The following is an 18311-nucleotide window of genomic DNA, read 5'->3' on the forward strand; positions in this document are numbered from 1 at the left end:
AGCTTAGGTCAAGTAATGGGTCCCAGGTCGTACTCTTAATACATCAAAGAGAAAGGGTTTAAGCAAAGTCTGAGTGACTTGATGTCCCATTTATACAACCTTCATATTATATAATGTCACAGATAATACAGATAATCATGCTATCTATACAGATAATCATAGCATAAATGCAAGTAAGAATTAATATTTGCTTTAACAAGCAAAATTGAATTGTAATAGAGATTTGGAGGAGGGGTAAATTTCATCTATTTTATAAAGATGAAGAAAGACATCATTGTTTTATAGATATAAATTGAAGTCAACTAAGATAATATAAAGTGTGTATAATGAATCCACATAGAAAGCTTTGGCTCTCTGGATTTTAAATGACTTAATGAATAATAGACAGAAGACTGACTCGATACCAAGCTGTGAATGCACTTTACTGTTACTCCATAACCACAGTTATCATTAATCCTGCTAGAATGTTCACATTATGCATGATGATGAACAGAACAATAAACAAATGTTATGTTTGTCCTCTAAAGGATGATCTATACAGCTTGCCAGCTTTTTGAATGTATCTTTGTTAAGTAATTGGATAAATTTATGCCTTAAAGCTGCCTCTTTGTAGTATTAAAATAAGTACAAGAAGGAAGTTGAAGTCTTAAGCAAGCAAAGCATGATTTGCTTTCTCCAAATAATTTTTAAAAATTAAATCATGACCTTTAACACACAGCTCTCTTCTTTTGAACTTGGCACTTGAAGAGTTTTGAGGAACAGAAAATAGGACCTTTAAGAAAGGCTAAGGAATAATACTAAAGAATAAGCAAGCATGGAAAATAATTTTCAAAAATGTATTCTAAGTAACTCTTCTGATTGTGTGGTAAGTTTATGTCTCATAAAAATGAAGACAGGTGGATGGTGGAGAGAAAGAACATCCCCTCCCTCCTGTGATTGTCCTTTAGTACCTCTACCTCCTGCACATTCTGCTCAAGGTAGGAAAATTCTGGGTTAATAGGGTAGCCTGGCTTGGGCAAGCTCTTAAGTGATCGGTTGGTTCTGTTTACGAGGCTAAAAGTTCAGGGGTCTGAAGTCATTCATTCTTCAGTCAGAAAGCCTTTTCAATGAGAGCTGGGTGCAGTGTTGCTGCCTGTAATTCTAGCAACTCAGGAGATTGAGCAGGAGGATCATAAGTTTGAGGCCAGCCACTAGCAAATTAGTGAAGCCCTAAGCAACTTAGTGAGATCCTGTCACAAAATAAAAAGGACTGGGATGTGGCTCAGTGTTTAAGTGTCTCTGAGTTCAATCCCCAGGTACGAAAGGAAAAAATTAAAAAGCCTTTGCAGCAACACAGCACCCTTTTGAAATACAAATTTTGAGCCATGTGTGGTGGGACAAACCTGTAATCTCAGCTGAGGAGGCTGAGGATCTCAAGTTCGAGGTCAGCCTAGGCAACTTAGTGAGATTTTGTCTCAAAATAAAAAGGGCTGGAAATGTACCTCAGTGGTAAAGTGCTCCTAGGTTCAATTCCTAGTACCAAAAAAAAAAAAAAACAAAACACAAAAAACCTGACAGTTATGGAGGACATTCTTTGACTATTCACTTGGTTGACTTTCTAGCATAAAAAGCTGGTGATAGAATGTTAGATTTTGCAGCACATATATTGAAATTGAGAAGTAGAAGATACCAGAGTGTCAGGATAACATGGAATTTATCAAGTAGTCAATGTTTTTGGAGCTGTTTTTATAGATAGGCTTGGCATCATAAAATTGTTACTTCTTAGAAGTCTATAAATTTGAGAAAATACCAATAAGCATCCCAGTAATATGTTTAATGAAACTTAAAACTTAAAAAGTTAATTGTATAACTTACTTGACAAAGTAAAGAACAACGACCAAAAAAAAAATATATATATATATATATATCCAGGGTAGTTCTGAAGGTTGAAGACTCCTTAAGCTCCAGGTATGATATTGCAAAGAGAAAGTAAGAATCCATGACTGAAGGCATGTAACAGAACCACACAGGTATGGACAGTTGCTGTGTGGAAGGTGACTGCAGATCCGTAGAGAAGGACCAAATGCACTGTTCCTTGATTGTTGCTGTGACAATCATCCATTTAAAAATAATAATAAATTAAAATTCTATTCTTTGCGGTACTTTTAGCCAGAAGCAAAAAAATCAATATCTGATAGGTTAAAGCCTTAAATGTGAAAAGTAATACTTTAAAGTCTCAAAAAAAAAAAAAAAAAAAAAAAAAAAAGACAATGTGAATTCTGGGTATGCAAAGGTTTCTTTTAAAAGAAATACAAATTACACAAATCATAAAGGAAATGTTTGATAAGTTTGGCTACATTAAAAACAAAACTTATACTTTAAAAACTCATAAATAACAGTGAAAACAAACCACAGAGGAGGGAATGTATCATACACATAAAGAACAAGTATCAGTGTCCAGAATATATAGAGAACTCTCAAATTAGAAATGAGAGAAATAGAGCAATTGAAACATGGGTGGGAGATTTAAGTAGGCAATTTACAGAATAATTACCAATATTCACATAAAATATGTTCAAGTTACTGGTAATCTAAGAAATGCACAATGAAATTCAAGCCATTAGGTGGGGTTTTCTGCCCATAATTTTTGTAAAATTTAATGTGTAATACTCAATTATTTCTGACTTTGTAGATAAAAGTGACTTCTGCTAGTGGAAGGTTACCTTGGGTTTATACTTCTCTCCAAATACTATGTTATTAATATTTTTTTGTATGTGGATGGCTCAGCTCATGCAGGACAGTCAATTGAATTCAGTTCAACAAATGCTGTTGAGCAATACTTATAAAAACTATAATTTAGCTATTCCACACTAGCAAGAAGTCTCATACCAAGACATTTACAAAAGTGCTCACTATAGCAGTCATTGTTAATTAACAGTAGAAGGGATAGTTTGTGGAATATTCAGAAGAATACTATTTTGGCAATATAAGTAAGTAAACTAGAATCCTATGCATCACCGTGGGACAAATCTAACAATGTTGATTAAAAGAAAATACCAAAAGGTTCTACTATAATATGATTTTATGTAAAGTTCTAATGAAAGCAAAATCAGCTCCTTAGGTGTAGACTCAAAAAGACATTCAGTTGAATTTCCTGATCTGATGTTTGTGTTTTTCTCACAATATCCCTGACAAGTGACTATCCCTAGGCTATTAGAATCATCCATGATGAGAAACTCACTTTGAGTAGAAGGGTCAAGACCACTCTTAGATAGACTCGTCAGCCTTTTGTCTGTTTTGTTCTCTACTTACAGAATGAAAGCAAATCTAGAAATGTTGATTGTAAACAAAACTGATATATTCTAATTCGTTTATTAAAGATATATCTGAAGTTCAAGTCACTGGTTGTCTTTACAAGTGAAATGCTTTCTTTTGCCTTCACATTTGTTGGAAAAATCATTGTGTTATTCCACCAGAAGCCATCAAATATGCTGTTAGCAGTCAAAAATCACGAAGTGATCTGTAGTTAGGTAATAGATGCATGCATTGCTCTGTCATTGTGCTCCAAGCCATTAAGGATAGGAATTACTAGCAGAGAGTAGCATTGGCTTTACCTTGGGTTTATACTTCTCTCCAAATACTATGTTATTAATATTTTTTTTGTATGTGGATGGCTCAGCTCATACAGGACAGTCAATTGAATTCAGTTCAACAAATGCTGTGAACTGAACTGTCTCATATACTATGCTAGACACCTGAGAACAAAGATAATAAAGTTATGACTCTGTCCCTCAAAAGGGGTTCACAATCTGCTAGGAACTACCAACATGTAGACAGCAAGAAGTGACAAACGTTCTACTCATGGCATGAACAAAGTGAAGTGGCACCAGTGATTAATTCTGACTTACCGGTCCAGACAGTGGGTGGGTGGGAAGATTAGAAGAAAGAGAGGAGAAAAAGGAATAAATATATAATGGGTGAATTTTGAGAATACAGAGAAATAATTGAGTACCACAATATGTTGAATGTTCCTTTGCTAATTACATAAGTAATAATAGTTTGGACTGCAAATCTTCACTGCATCCCAGTCATCAATTGTCTGTTTTGCTTGCTCAGCAGTGACAGAGAGTGGCAGGTGCTGGGAGGGAATCTAGCTCTGCTCTATCTTGGTTCTCTCCCACAGTATAGAATCCTTTGAGGGCAGGCAAGATACCACACTCACAAGTACAACTGGTAGGTGCTCCCTGTGAAGTAGGTGCTCAGTGAACGTGTACTCAAAAAGAGAAAAAAAATGAATACTAGCAACTTTAAAATAGGACCGACTCATTTGCTGGAATTCTGTCAGCCCAAAGTGTTAAACACCAGTAACTTTTTTATGAGTGTAGTGATATCACTATAGTATAGTGATATAGTGGCATAATTTTATTAGAATAGTGAAACTTCCCCAAGTCATGCCTCTCACTCTTCCCCTGTACAAACAATGCAAAGGCAGGGTTAGTTGGTGGGAAAGAATCTGCTTACATGCAGGTCTCAGTACCTTTGAGAGACAGAAAGGCAAATATGTCGGCTGACTGATACTGTCAGTTGGAGATCTGGTACTGGTTTTCTCAGTCTTTACTGTTCTCTATCTTTTGTTCATCTCCATAAGTCATTTGATAGCAATGTATTTGCTGGCTGATCCCAAACAAGAAGTTTATTGTTTACGCTGTTAGAACTCTTTAATCGTTTAGACAGTCTATGGTCTTAAGTCATTTGCCCCCATTTTCATTTTGCCCTTTCTTCACTAACCACCTTGACTACAAACCACCAGAGATTAAAGATTGATTTGTTAATTAGGTTGAGTCCTTTTCCCACGAAGGGCTGGAGCTGTGATTTCAGTATGACCCATGATATTTGTAGCCATGCATGTATGTACTTAGGTATATTGTGATATGTGTTAAAAAGTAAATAAAACTCTTTGGTTATAGAGAATTTGGTTTTCATCTGTGAGAACAGTGATAAAAACCTGCATGTAAAAGACTTTCAAGTTTCTTTTAAGTACTAGACATGATACTAGCTCCAAGGGATATAGTGGTGAGAGTAGTAGACATGGTACATCCTACTATAAAAGACAGTAAACAAAGAACAGATATATAAATGTAAATTCTGATCGATCGGTTACTGAGGAAATCATCAGGATGCCCAGCTAGCAAACAGAAAGTCCAGCTTTATTAGAGTAGACAAGATGACTTTTCTGAAAATGTGACAGTTATGCTGAAATATGGAGGCTACAAAGGGCTCAGCCACGCTAGGGTAGCAGAGATGTTCATTGTAGACAGAGCAGAAGCAAGGAAGAAAGAAAAGTTTGTTCTTTCAGCAGAAATTATTTACTCTGGGGTGAGAACGTGTGTGCATGGGCAACCATATATTGTCCCTAGTGAATGAGGTGCTTTTCCAGGATCAGGAATGCAGGCTATGATCATGAGAGAGGAATTCCTAGTGAGTCCTTTGTGTTTCTATACTTACCTTTACATTGCTATTGCTTTCATCCCAGTCTTTGCTGCCAGCCCAGGGGCTGGGGGCCCATGTACATAAACATAAGGGCTGTATGTCTCTTCCCAGATCCACTGCTCAGGGTATGAATAGATGGTAGGTCATAGATGCTTGTGAGTACAGATAATGAATAGCATTAAACGTCCTCTACAGTAGCTTATTCTTGCATAACCCTTTAATTCATACCCTAAAAGTCATTCTCTCTCAGGTATTTTAGATTAATAGTCTAACAAAAAATTGTCAAGCATATCCCAGCGATGGACAACTTAGGAGAACAGAGCACAGCTCATTCAAGACTAAAATAGTTTTTCAAGACAAATGTAACGGGGCTTGGTGGCTCAGGTTTGTAATCCCAGCAACTTGAGAAGCTAAGGAAGGAGGATCACAAGTTCGAGCCCAACCAGCCTCAGCAATTTACCAAAGACCTAAAGCAACTTAGTGAAACTCTTTCTCAAAATAAAAAATAAAAACAACTGGGGATATAGCTCAGTGGTAAAGTATCCCTGGGATTTAATCCCCAGTACCAAAAAGTAATTAATTAATTAAAATAAAATATAGAAGTTCATAAATCTCTGTGGGAGAAAATTAAACAAGTTCCCAAGTAACTGATGGCTCTAGAGTATAAGCTTCAGGAAACAGGGTCTTGCATAATGTTATCCACTGTGGGCTCCTCCCACTATAATCGTGCCTGGCAGAGAAATATTTGTTGAGTGAACAAGTGAAGAAGACCCTGAAGAGATACTCTTAGCCAACTGGGAGTACAAAAATGTGTTTTATACATATTTTTTTAAAAATTGGAATGAAGAATAATGGTTTGGGGCCAAGGGTGTAGCTCAGTGGTAGAGTACTTGTTACGCATGCACAGGGCCCTGGGTTCAATCCCTAATGTAGTAATAATAATAATAGAATAGTAGATTTTTAATTTTTCATCATTTTAAACAAATGGTAAATTATAAGACTATGACAAAGGGAAGTTTGAAGGTTATCATCTTCCTAAAAAGTGGTAGGGAGGATCATGGGAAACAGTGGCTTTGTTCCCAAAGTCCCAGTGTATAATGTACTTTAGCATCTCTTAGATTTGTAATTTGTTATGTTTCATCCAAGGTTTGTACCTGTGAAGCCTTGGACAAGCTAGTTATCCTCAGTATCTGTTTCCTAATTTGTAAAATGGGAATAGTAATCTGGAGGTCCAAAGGAACTCAGCTTTGCTAGGAAGGTAGAGAAGGCCAACTTACCTGGCAGGATTACTGGGAAGGACCAGATCAGCTAATATGTGCAAAGCATTTATAACAATGCAGAGCATACAGTGAGCTTCAGATGTCAATCACTGTCATTACAAGTATTCTGCATGTCTGAAACAACCTCTTTTGGGAACCCCATATCCCAAAGGATAGCCAGACACATAAAATATATTTTTGAAAATTCAGTGTGTTATATATTTGGATTTTTTTAATGGCTTTAATGAGATAACTTGTATGCTATAAAATTCATCCTTTTAAAGTTTACAAATCAATGGTTTTTGGTATATTCACAAAGTTGTGCTCCCTTCACCACTATCTAATTTTAGACTATTTTGTCACCCCCAAAGAGAATTTTAGAACATTTTCATCACCTCCATACCCATTACCAAGCTCTCCCCATTCTCTCTCCCCATCAGCCCCTGGCCACCACTAATCTTAGTCTGTCTTCATATATTTGTCTATTTTGAAATTTTACATAAATGGAATTCTACTAAATGTGGCTTTTTTTTTTCAAGATTAATCCTGCTATAACATGTATTAGTACTTCATTTCTTTTTGTGGGCAAATAATAATCCATACTAAGGATCTTAATTGTGTATTCATTATCATAGCATTTGGAGCATGGGGGTTGTTTACATTTTCTTAGATATTATGAACAATGCTGCTATACATGCATATACAAGTTTTGTGTGGATGTATGTTTTTACTGCTCTTGGATGTATACCTAAGAGCGGAATTGCTAGATAATATGGTAATTCTGTGTTTTAACATTTTGAAGAACTTTTTTCAACTGCTTCCCTAAGTCCCCCCAGCAATGTATGAAGGGTCCAATTTCTCTACATTCTAACTAACACGTGTTATTGCCTTTTTAATTTTAGTCATCCTATTAGGCATGAAATGGTATCTCATTGTAGTGTGTGTGTGTGTGTGTGTGTGTGTGTGTGGTGCAGGACTTTGTGCATGTGAGGCAAGCACTCTACCAACTGAGCTATATCCCCAGCCCTCATTGTAGTTTTGATTTGCATTTCCATTATGGCTAATGATATTGGTCATATTCTTAGGTGTTTATTGGTCATTTGTAAATCTTCTTTGGAGAAATGTCTATTCTCATCTTTTGCCCATTTTAAATTAGGTTATATGCTTTTTCATTGAGTTTTAAGAGTTCTTTATATGTCTGCATGGGAGTCCTTTATCAAATATATGATATGTAAATACTTTCTTTCATTCTGTGGGGTTTTTTAAAATCTTAATGGTAGGTTTTAATCACATGAATTTTTTAAATTTTGATAAAGTCCAATTAATTTTTTCTTTTATCATTTGTGCTTTGGTATTGTAAATAAGAAGCCCTTGTCTAGTCTAACATCAGGAAAATCACCTCTTATGTTTTCTTCCAAAAGTTTTATAGTTTTCGCTCCTTTGTTTAAGCTTATGGCCTATTTTAAGTTAGTTTAGTATATGATCTGAGGTAGGAACTAAATTCACTTTTTTGAAGGTGAATATCCAGTTTTCCTGCACTGTTTGTTGAAAAGGCTATTCTTTCCCCCATTAAACTGTTTTGGCAACCTTGTTAAAAATCAGTTGAACATAAACTAATGGGCTTATTTCTGGACTCTGGATTTTGTTCTGTTGATCTATATGTCTTCCTTTATATCAGTGTCATGCTGTTATTTATTTATTTAGCCAGTGCCAAGGATGAAATCCAAGACCTCACACATTCTAGGCAAGTTCTCTATACAGAGCTACATCCCCAGCTCCACATTGTCTTAATTACTATAATTTTGTAGTAAGTTTTGCAATTTGTAATTATAAGTCATACACCTTTTTTCTTCAGTGTTATTTTTGCTGGTCAGTGTTCTTTGCATTTCCATATGGATTTTAGAATTAGCTTAATTTTTATGTTTTGATCAATGAACTTAGGGTATAAAATGTCTTTCCATTTAATTGGAGCTTTAATTTCTTTAAGCAATGGTTTGCAATTTTTTTATTATTAGTTGTTCAAAACATTACATAGCTCTTGACATATCATATTTCATACATTTGATTCAAGTGGGTTATGAACTCCCATTTTTCCCCGTATACAGATTGCAGAATCACATCAGTTACACATCCACGTTTTTACATACTGACATACTAGTGTCTGTTTTATTCTGCTGCCTTTCCTATCCTCTACTATCCCCCCTGATGGTTTGCAATTTTAAGTGTTCAAGTCTTACACTTCTTTTACTAAATTTATTCCTAAGTATTTTACTTTTTGCCAGTATTATAGATGGAATTATTTTTGTAATTTTATGTTCAGATTGTTCATTGCCATATGGTTGAAAAAATTTTTTTGCTGTTTTTTATTTTATTGAGTAATATATACATGACATGAAAGTTACCATTTTTTTTAAGTGTACAATTCACTGGCAGTAAACACATTCATAACTTCACGATGTTGTGTAACCATCATCGCTGGTTCCAGAACCTTTTATCATTCCAAACAGAAATTATGTACAATGAAGCAATAATTTTCAGTATCCTTTCCCCAGCTCCTAGTAACCTACACCCTATTCTCCATTTCTTATCAATCTACCCATTTCAGATACCTCATAAGTGGAATTATACAATGTCTGTCCTTTGTGTCTGGCTTATTCCTCTTAGCATAATGTTGTCAATGTTTATCCATGTTGTAGTGTATATCAGAATTCCATTCATTTTTCTGTGGCAGAATAATGTTCTAAGTTACATTTCCTTATACATTTATCTGTTGATGGATAATGTGGGTTGTTTTTACCTGGGGGTTAGTGTGAGTAAGGCTGCTGTGCATAAAGGAGTACAGTGTCCATTTGAGTCTCTGTTCTCAGTTCTTTGGGGTATATGCTTAGGAATGAAATTGCTGGATCCTTTGGTAATTCTGTGAATAATTTTTTAAGGAACTGCCAAACTATTTTCCACAGCAACTTCAGCATTTAACATTCTACCAGCAATGAATGAGAGTTTCAATTTCAACTTCTCCAAATCTTTACCAGTGCTTGCTTACTTACTTTCTTTGTTTTTTTCCTAGATGTGAATAGTTTGTTTTTACTTATTTGTATTTTTAATCTTATGTATTTCACAGGGATTGAATCCAGAAATAAACCCATTCATTTATGATCAATTAATTGAACCCAGGGGCACTCTACCAGTGAGCTATATTCTCAGCCCTTTTTGTTTTTTATTTTTAGGGAGGGTCTTACTAAATTGCCTAGGCTGGCTTCAAACTTGCAATCCTCCTGCCTCAGCCTCCTGAGTATCTGGGGTTATAGGCATTTACCACAGCGCCCAGCTGAATGTTTTTAAATTAAGAATTAAACAGCATCCACCAATCTTTTTTTCTCCCACTATGGTACTGGAGACTGAACCGAGGGACTCATGCTGGCAAGCACTCTACTACTGAGCTGCATTCCAAGTTTGCAGCAGTTTTGTTTTTTTTTTTTTTTTTAATGGCATAACACTTGATCTTTCAGACAGACATATGTATGGTGTCTTTCAATGACAAGGAAAGATGTGATATTTCTGTTCACTGTTAGCATTGTATCCTTGTTGTAGTTTCTTTAATTTATTATATTTGAGGATAAATTATTAAACCTAAGTTTGGAAATTTTAGAGGAAGAATATTTAAAACTTTTGTATACAGATATCATTTTAAAGTTTGGAAAACATAACTCTTCCTATCTTTTCTATGACATTAAAGATAACGGAAAATAGTGGTCGAAATCTGCCAGATAAGGGTGAAGATATCTGTGGATATTTCTTGAATCCTTCCTTAATGTCAGCAGACTGTTCAGCAATAGCCGTGAAAAATAAAACAGAAGAATTTAGTGACTTTCCCTCCGAGAGCCAAAGAAGCATACCGCTTGCTGTGACAGACGCTTTAGAACACATCATGGAACAGCTCAATGTCTTGACACAGGTGGGTTGGCATGCTTTGCCTCAGAGGTAAGATACACCAAGCAATCCTGGTCAGAGCAGATTGCAAAACCAATGGAATAGCAGCTCTGGAGGCTGAGGCAGGAGGATCACGAGTTTAAAGCCAGCCTCAATAATATCAAGATGCTAAGCAACTCAGGGATATCCTGTCTCTAAATAAAATACAAAAGAGGGCTGAGGATGTGGCTCAGTGGTTGAGTGCCCCCGAGTTGAATGCCTGCTACCCGCCTTCCGCAAAAAAAAAAAAAAAAATGGAACATGAGGAAATTTTTACTAACAAGCATACCCAAGGTAGCAATCATGTAACAAGTAAGATCATGTGGAGAAGCTCAGAGATCATGTGCATGAATGCATACACACATGTATACATAAACATACTAAGCCAGAAAAGCAGTGTGTGTTATTAAGAACAATAACAGTACTTCAGGCTATGAGCCTATGAGTGTGTTTGGTTTTAGGCAGTAATCTTTTGCCCTTAGAATTTGTGATGCAGTATGTTCACGTTGAGCCACTCATAAAGAAATATTTAGGGCCATAAGAAAAATGAATTGGAACAAACATTTATGGTTAATATGAAATATTGCCAGTTTACAGTTTTTCACTCTGAAAACATTCTGTCTGTCCTATGGGGCAGTCTCTCATTCCAAAGCTACTTATTTGAATACAGTTTTTCTTTCCAGGGTGTTAGCTTTGCATTCCCATTTTGGAATCTTAACCAGTATTTTCAGGCTAATTCATCTTTACAGAAAAGGAATACAGAGGGCCTTAAATGATGTTACCAAAGTCTTTCAACCCTTTATCAAGAACCATAGATGTGATATAAGGAGAACCTAATGGATATACCAGAGGTTTCCTACAGCTCTGCTAATACCATGTTTCTTTTGGAGAAGGCTTCTGTTGTTCCTCCTTGATATGTACAATATCTGTTGCAATATTTGTCAGAGTGGACACTGTCCCAAGTTATAAGAGAGACTAAAGTATGAACTAGAGAAATGTCAATTAGAGAGATGTTCAGAATAAGTATTTCAAGTTGAAATAACTCTTTCATAGAAATTACCTGAGTCTATTCTCAAATCTGGCCAAGCATTCTGTTACTGGGGCTGCTATCATAGGTCTTACTTCCAGACTGGAATGGGACCCTGGCATCAGTCATATAAGCACCCGATATGATCCTCTCTTACAGCCAATGTGTAGAACCACTAATTAAATGAGTATTTCAGTCCTGTGTATACCATCTCAGGGGCTTTGAAATTAAGAAGCATATCTGTAGGTTCAGAGTCGTGACAGACTCTGGGAAAGAGTCATGTGAAAACTTGGGAGTCATTGTAGGATTTGCTCAATGAAAATCATATTATGAATGTAATGCACTCCACTATTTTCATGTATGTAAGAAATAAATTAAAAAAAAGAAAAAAATTCTGACAAAACTATCCATTTTGAAGTTTCAAAAAAATCATATTAAAATCACCCATTTTCATTTCATAATATTAGGAAAGAGGTGACTTTCTCTGTATTTATCAGACATTTCTTTCCTTTCAAAAGCCATTGCCCTCTCAGCTTTGTTGCAAATTTAGTTATAATTGGTTTGTTTCCCACATTACCATGACTTCCCTATCTAAACTATCATCAGTGTCAGATGAGCATTAGGATCTCTCCAAAATGAATCTTTCCATTCCCATTTCATGACCCATTTCTCCTTTTACTTGATTCAAAGTAAAATGAATCATTTTAAGCATTATTAAATTTCTCTATGATTTTTAATTTTGAAGGGCTTTATTCCTTCTACATATGAAAGAAATTAAAATTAGATGGCACATTTGCAAAAGGGCAACAGTGAATTTGTGGGCAAGTAGCAAGTAAAATAAATATCCTTTAGGGCTGGGGATATAGCTCAACAGTAGAGCATTTGCTTAGCATGTGCAAGGACCTGAGTTTCCCAGCACTACAAAATAAATAAGCAAACAAACAAACAAACAAGCTTTGATTCACTTTAATTACAGGTGACTTAACACCACCTAAGGTTCAGGGCGTTTATAACTGAACTATAATTAGAAATAAATAAAAATGAAATTATAGGTTATATAGCAGATAGAGTTTACCAGTGTTAAAAGATGTCAATAGCATGCATAAAGTATCTGGCAAATTGTTTAGCACATAGTACACACTCAAGAAATAGGTGAAAGTATTATCAGCATCATTATTTTTAGTTAATTGCACCTGTTCTGTGGAATATGAAAGCAAAAGGTTTAAATAATGATATACTGATAACCTTCAAAGTATGATTAGAAATCAACTTTTTCCATGAAATTTGTTGACTAAAATAACCAAGCATTTATCCTGCTTTTCCTATGTGAGCTCTACGACTGGGTAACCAATTAGCAGATGATGAAACTGACTCTTATTATAAATTATTTATAAATTTTTTTTTTCTTGCCACATTAGGGATTGAGCCCGGTGGCATTCTACCTCTGAGCTACATCCTCAGAACTTTTGTATTTTTTATTTTGAGATAGGGCTCACTAAGTTGCCGAGGCTAATAAACTTTTTAAGTGATAGAATTACAGTATTACCATTTACATTACCCACAAATTAATAGATCTAGGCATTGAATTGTTACTATAGCATAATTGAAAGGGAAACAACCAAACATTTTTAACATGTCCTCTAAAAAAAGAATAAACTACCACACGAAGTCTTAGCAAGAAATCTACCCTGATCAAGCCTTAGGATCCAGCTGCCGATTTTTAGAATATACAGAGGATGGAAGAACAGGCTGAACACACAATCTCTAAAATCCAGACTTGGTGGAAACTTCACACGTTAGAGTGTACGAGCTTGTCAGCAGACAAACTGTCAAGAAAAGAAAGGGAGAAAGTGGGTACCTGCCGATTGAAAGTCATGTATCAGATCTTGAAAAGGAGAAATTACACTGTCTAGAAGTGTGTATCAGGGAAATAAAACCATAAGGAAATGCATAACAGTGATTATGAAGGTCAAGGGTAGTGGCTGTTACAGAGGGAGGGAGGGGTGGTGATTGTAGGAGGCTCACGGAAGGCACTCTGGGGTAGCTGGCAAAGTTCTAGTTATTGAGTAATAGCTATGAGGGCATTGTTTAATATGCATTCATTTAGTGACACATGTGTTTTATGTGGTTTCCTGAATAGTCTATTTTAACTTCTAAGGAAGTTTTTTTAATATAAAAAAAAGATTGAAAATAGTCAATATCACAGAGAAATTAGATGTCCTAAGTGTAACCTACACATGTATGTCTGTTCTAAATGGAACATATGCATCATTCCCCAAAGGAGGAGAGATAGCCAAGGCCCAGGTCCTGCATGCCCAGCACTTGCCTACCCACTGCACACATGTGTCTTTACTCAATGCTTCCAGCCACGCTGTGAGCTTCTGTTGTACTGTGTGAGAGACTGATGGCAATCATGGTACTTTCAAAGTCTTCCAGTTGTCCATCTCTCTGGGGTGTGATGAGTATGATGCATCATGGATTGGATCATGACAGAATGATGCGAAATGATGTTTGAAAAGCACCTACTTGGACCAGGCATGTGTCACCCCCACCATTCCCCATGCTACCATGTAGCCCGTGACTCTACTTGGAATGCTGCATGGGGCCTCCTCCCTGGCTTTGAGGCTTTAGAAAAGGATCTCCTGTGCAGAGGTCATCACCGTCCTCCTATCTCCAGGTTACCCTCCAGGTTACCGTTGGGCATTGATTATTCTGTCCTCCCTTTTGTAGACAGTTTCCATTTTGGAGCAGCGACTGACTTTGACAGAGGATAAGCTGAAGGACTGCCTTGAAAATCAACACAAGCTTATCAGTGTCGTCCAACAGAAAAGCTGAATAGGAATGTGTGAGCAAGGCACAATCAGCGGACGCGTCCTCAGGAAGGCCGTGCAGGGTGCTCGGCACAACACACCATGCACTGATTATCATGGCATTCTTCAAAGGGTGAGCAACAGAACAAAAGGCAAAAAGGCATATTTAAGGACTAATTTAAACACACAAATCAATGTCAAGGACTAATTTAAATCACTACTAGTTATGATTGCAGTAATAAAGTGGAAGCATCCAAGTGACTCTGTATTTTCCCACATGTTATTTTAAATGTCAGTTTTCATTTATAGTACAAATCCTGCCAGGAAAATAACCAAATCTCTGAATTTCATTGCTAAATCATCTCAGATTGACCATGTTCAGGCAACTCCTTAAAGTAATGAATGTATTTCTTTAGTGAACATTCTTGAGGTGAAATGATTCACTTGCCTCTAAAACAGCGTCCTAAATGGAGAGAATGAATTATTGATCTGACTTGCATTTCTTTCAGTTAAAAAGAAGAATCCTCAATGTCTTGAAAAGATGATCTAATAAAAATTCCCAGGCCACAGAATTTCCACAGCAAGAATACACTTATTTTTGTTAGCAATAGCACATATATGACATAGACAGTAGTGGGTTTTTATTTGATGTATGATGGACATTGTATTTCATTTGGCCAACCTAAGGAAAATGAAGAGTTAAAGCACCTATCACAGGTAAATGCAATGAATGGTTTGGATTGTACTGAACCTATGGTCACGATTCACAAAGATCATGTTAGTGTGATTTCAACATACTAAAAGCCAAAGATGCAACAGCTGTATTTAAAAATATAGACACATATAGCAAGTGAATAGTAAGTCCTTTTTTATATAAAAAAATTTGCATCATCATCTATTTTTTAATGAATTGTGATTTGAAATAAAATGAAAATGAGCCAGGCATTCTAAAAGATCTTGAGTACCATTTAAGAATCCTGTTTTATCTTAAAATGGAAATTAAAATGAAAAAAAGCAGGCAAATCGGTTGTAGCTGGCTTTTCTGTTAACCTGCATTAAGAGCTAAGGTGGGAGAAGGCAGATCACATATGTAAGATCTATAAGATGGGGGAGATGCTATCTGGGTTTTGGGAAGGAAGAAAAAATGAAGCCCTATTTATGTGCAAGCCTATTTTTAGAAGCTTTCCTCAATCGTACCTATGAGCAGGTTTTATTTTTTACCATCTCATTGTGTGTTGTGCCTTTTGATCCTCTAGACATTCTCAAGAGCTTACAAAGACCAAGTGACATTGTATTTTTATAACTTTATTGAGAAGACTAAGGAATGAAATGTCATACAATTTTTGTTTACTCTTTTTTATGCTTCAAATAATAAAGATGTTTTTTCTAAAAAAAAAAAAATAATTCATTTTTTTTTCTTAATATTTAAAACCCAGAAGTAACTAGTTTGCTGATCATATAGCCCACTCAGGCTTCAGTGAACATAATAATCTGTGGGAGAGCTTGTCCACACCATTTCCTGGGCCTTACCTTGAGTTTATGACCTCCCAGGTCGGAGGCTCCTCCACTCACATCTCTCACAAGCTCATCTGTGGTACTGCTGCTCTTGGGCCGAGGTCCACACTGTAGGAATCACAGGATTATTCATTATTTAAAGAATCTTTAGCCACTTCTTACCACATACTTTTACAGTCATCACAGAACTTTATAATCATGATGCAAATGAAAATACCTGAAACTTTTTCAAGAGGGTCATTGTATACCGCCCCCCATACCCCTTTCTCCTAGCTTTTGAGGATTCTCCTTGATCTTTGTCACACCCCAGATGTTCTTTCCTAACTTGAATATCCAACTGTCTGGTTAATGTCTCTACTTAGAAGCCTAATATACATCTCTAAATATGTCCAAAATTAATTCTGCTGCCTCAGCCACCAGCATCAGCAGCACTTCCTGTCCTAGTCTTCCCCATCTCAAAAAAAAAAAAAAAGGCAACCTTCTTTCCAGTTGCTCAAGCTGAAGACCTGGAGACATCCTTGAACACCCCACTCTCAAAACCCACAGTTCATTCCTTCGAATCTTCTCAGAAGCTATGAAATGCGCAACCACTTCTCACCATTCCCTCTTCCCACCATGGTCCAAGCCATCATCATCTCTTGCCTGGCTGACCACAGGTGCCTCCTAGCTGGTCTCCCTCTGCCACCCTTGCATGGCAGGCCAGAGTGGTTCTTGAAAAGCCTGGGTCAAAGCCTGTGGTTCTATGGCTCCCCATCACAGAACCATGGTTCAGGACGTCCCACCTCACTTGGAGTAAATGGCTCCAATCTCATCTGTCTACACATCATCTGTCTCCCTACCCCTGCCCTGCTCTTAGATCTTCCCTGCAGGTCACTCTCACTCATTGCCCTCTGGTCATAGGGACCTCCTTATTGCCCTCTACCTGACATTGTCAACACTGCTCTCTTCCTTTTCAGAGGTGCCCTCCCCGACTCCCCTGTGAGAAGTGATAACCCATCTGCTAGCTGGGTGATGGCAGGTATATTATGAAGCAGGGCTAGTGGCACTTAGGCAGCAGGGACAGGATGTTCCATCCCTGTGTGTAATTCTCTGCCATGCCTCCTGTCTCTACACTGTCTCACTCATTCTCCCCGAGACTGCTGCCCAGGGCATCCCACCCAACCCCTTTCCCAGCCAGAAGATGGCTGCTCTCGGTCAATGGTCAATGACTGCTTAGTCAGACCCTGGTGCTTTCACTTGTCAGAAGAGCCAGCCTGATTTCCTCATCTGTGAAATAAGAATAAAGGACATCTCAGAAAAAAAAAAAAAAAAAAAGAAGTGATAACCCTCCACACACACCAACAGAATATAACCCAATCCAGTAGAGTTTCTCAAAGCCTGTCTTCCTAGCTACTGCAGATAGGATTTGTTTTTCATGCACATAAATATTTCTCTTGGACTTAGGTTGCAAAGTAGATGTTAAAGGTTTCACAGGCCTTTTTAAAAAGATAACTTCTCATTAGTCTGTTAAAAGATAAACCAGGCACATTAAAAAATGTTCAGAAAGAGACATGCAGTGGGAAAGAGCCTCTGAAAGGTGTGACTGTTTTTAAATTAACATGTAATTTTTAAATTAACATGTAATTGTACATATTTTATGGGGTTCAGTGATAATTCAATATGAATATACATTGTATGATGTTAAATCAGGGTAATTAATACATCTTTTACCTTAAGCATTTACTATTTCTTTCGAGCAGACAGCAATTCAAGAATGAGGTATTGTCAAACTACAAGTTGTCTGGGCTTCACCAAGGAGCACAAGGGGACACTTACAAGATAAATGAGGAAACAAATGGAAAATATTTGATTAAAGTGGAATAGTAATTGTGAAGTGCCTGGTTAGCAGTTAGAGGGTAGTTTGATTAATTAAGCTTAAATTGGGTTTCCCTGCATGATCCTCTACTCAGAGTTGGGGTTCCCCTCTCAGTTGTTTATCAGAGACTCTCAGGGTGCTAGAGCTGCCTTAGTTGAGTGGCATGCCAACTAATAATTTTAACACACCAAAATTTAGTTTGCATCTCATTTACAAATGGATTATTTATTATGTTACTCTAGAACATTGTTTTTTAAAATGATACAAAAGAAAATAGGAAGTTCAATTAGTGAACTTGGTGAAACATAATCTGAGGAAAGACTTTTATTTGCTCAATAATTATTGTTTACAGTACACTTAAAAACTACACAGTAAAGAAGGTAAATTTATGTTTTACCTTCCTAATT

At 36.6% G+C, this 18311-nt stretch overlaps 1 protein-coding gene across 2 annotated transcripts in view; it reads left to right on the plus strand.

Annotated features, from left to right (window-relative positions):
• Positions 1-15926, plus strand: part of Poc1b (POC1 centriolar protein B) — an 85824-nt gene extending 69898 nt beyond the window's left edge. For both annotated transcript variants that reach the window (XM_027955437.3, XM_027955512.3), the window contains 2 exons: positions 10465-10683; positions 14455-15926. In XM_027955437.3, coding sequence (XP_027811238.3) covers positions 10465-10683; positions 14455-14559 — 324 coding nt within the window. In that variant the 3' untranslated portion in view covers positions 14560-15926. The remainder of the gene's footprint in view (positions 1-10464; positions 10684-14454) is intronic.
• The last annotated feature ends 2385 nt before the right edge of the window (positions 15927-18311 follow it).

The sequence above is a fragment of the Marmota flaviventris genome, chromosome 3 (genome assembly GCF_047511675.1).
Source record: "Marmota flaviventris isolate mMarFla1 chromosome 3, mMarFla1.hap1, whole genome shotgun sequence".
Taxonomy (NCBI): domain Eukaryota; kingdom Metazoa; phylum Chordata; class Mammalia; order Rodentia; family Sciuridae; genus Marmota; species Marmota flaviventris.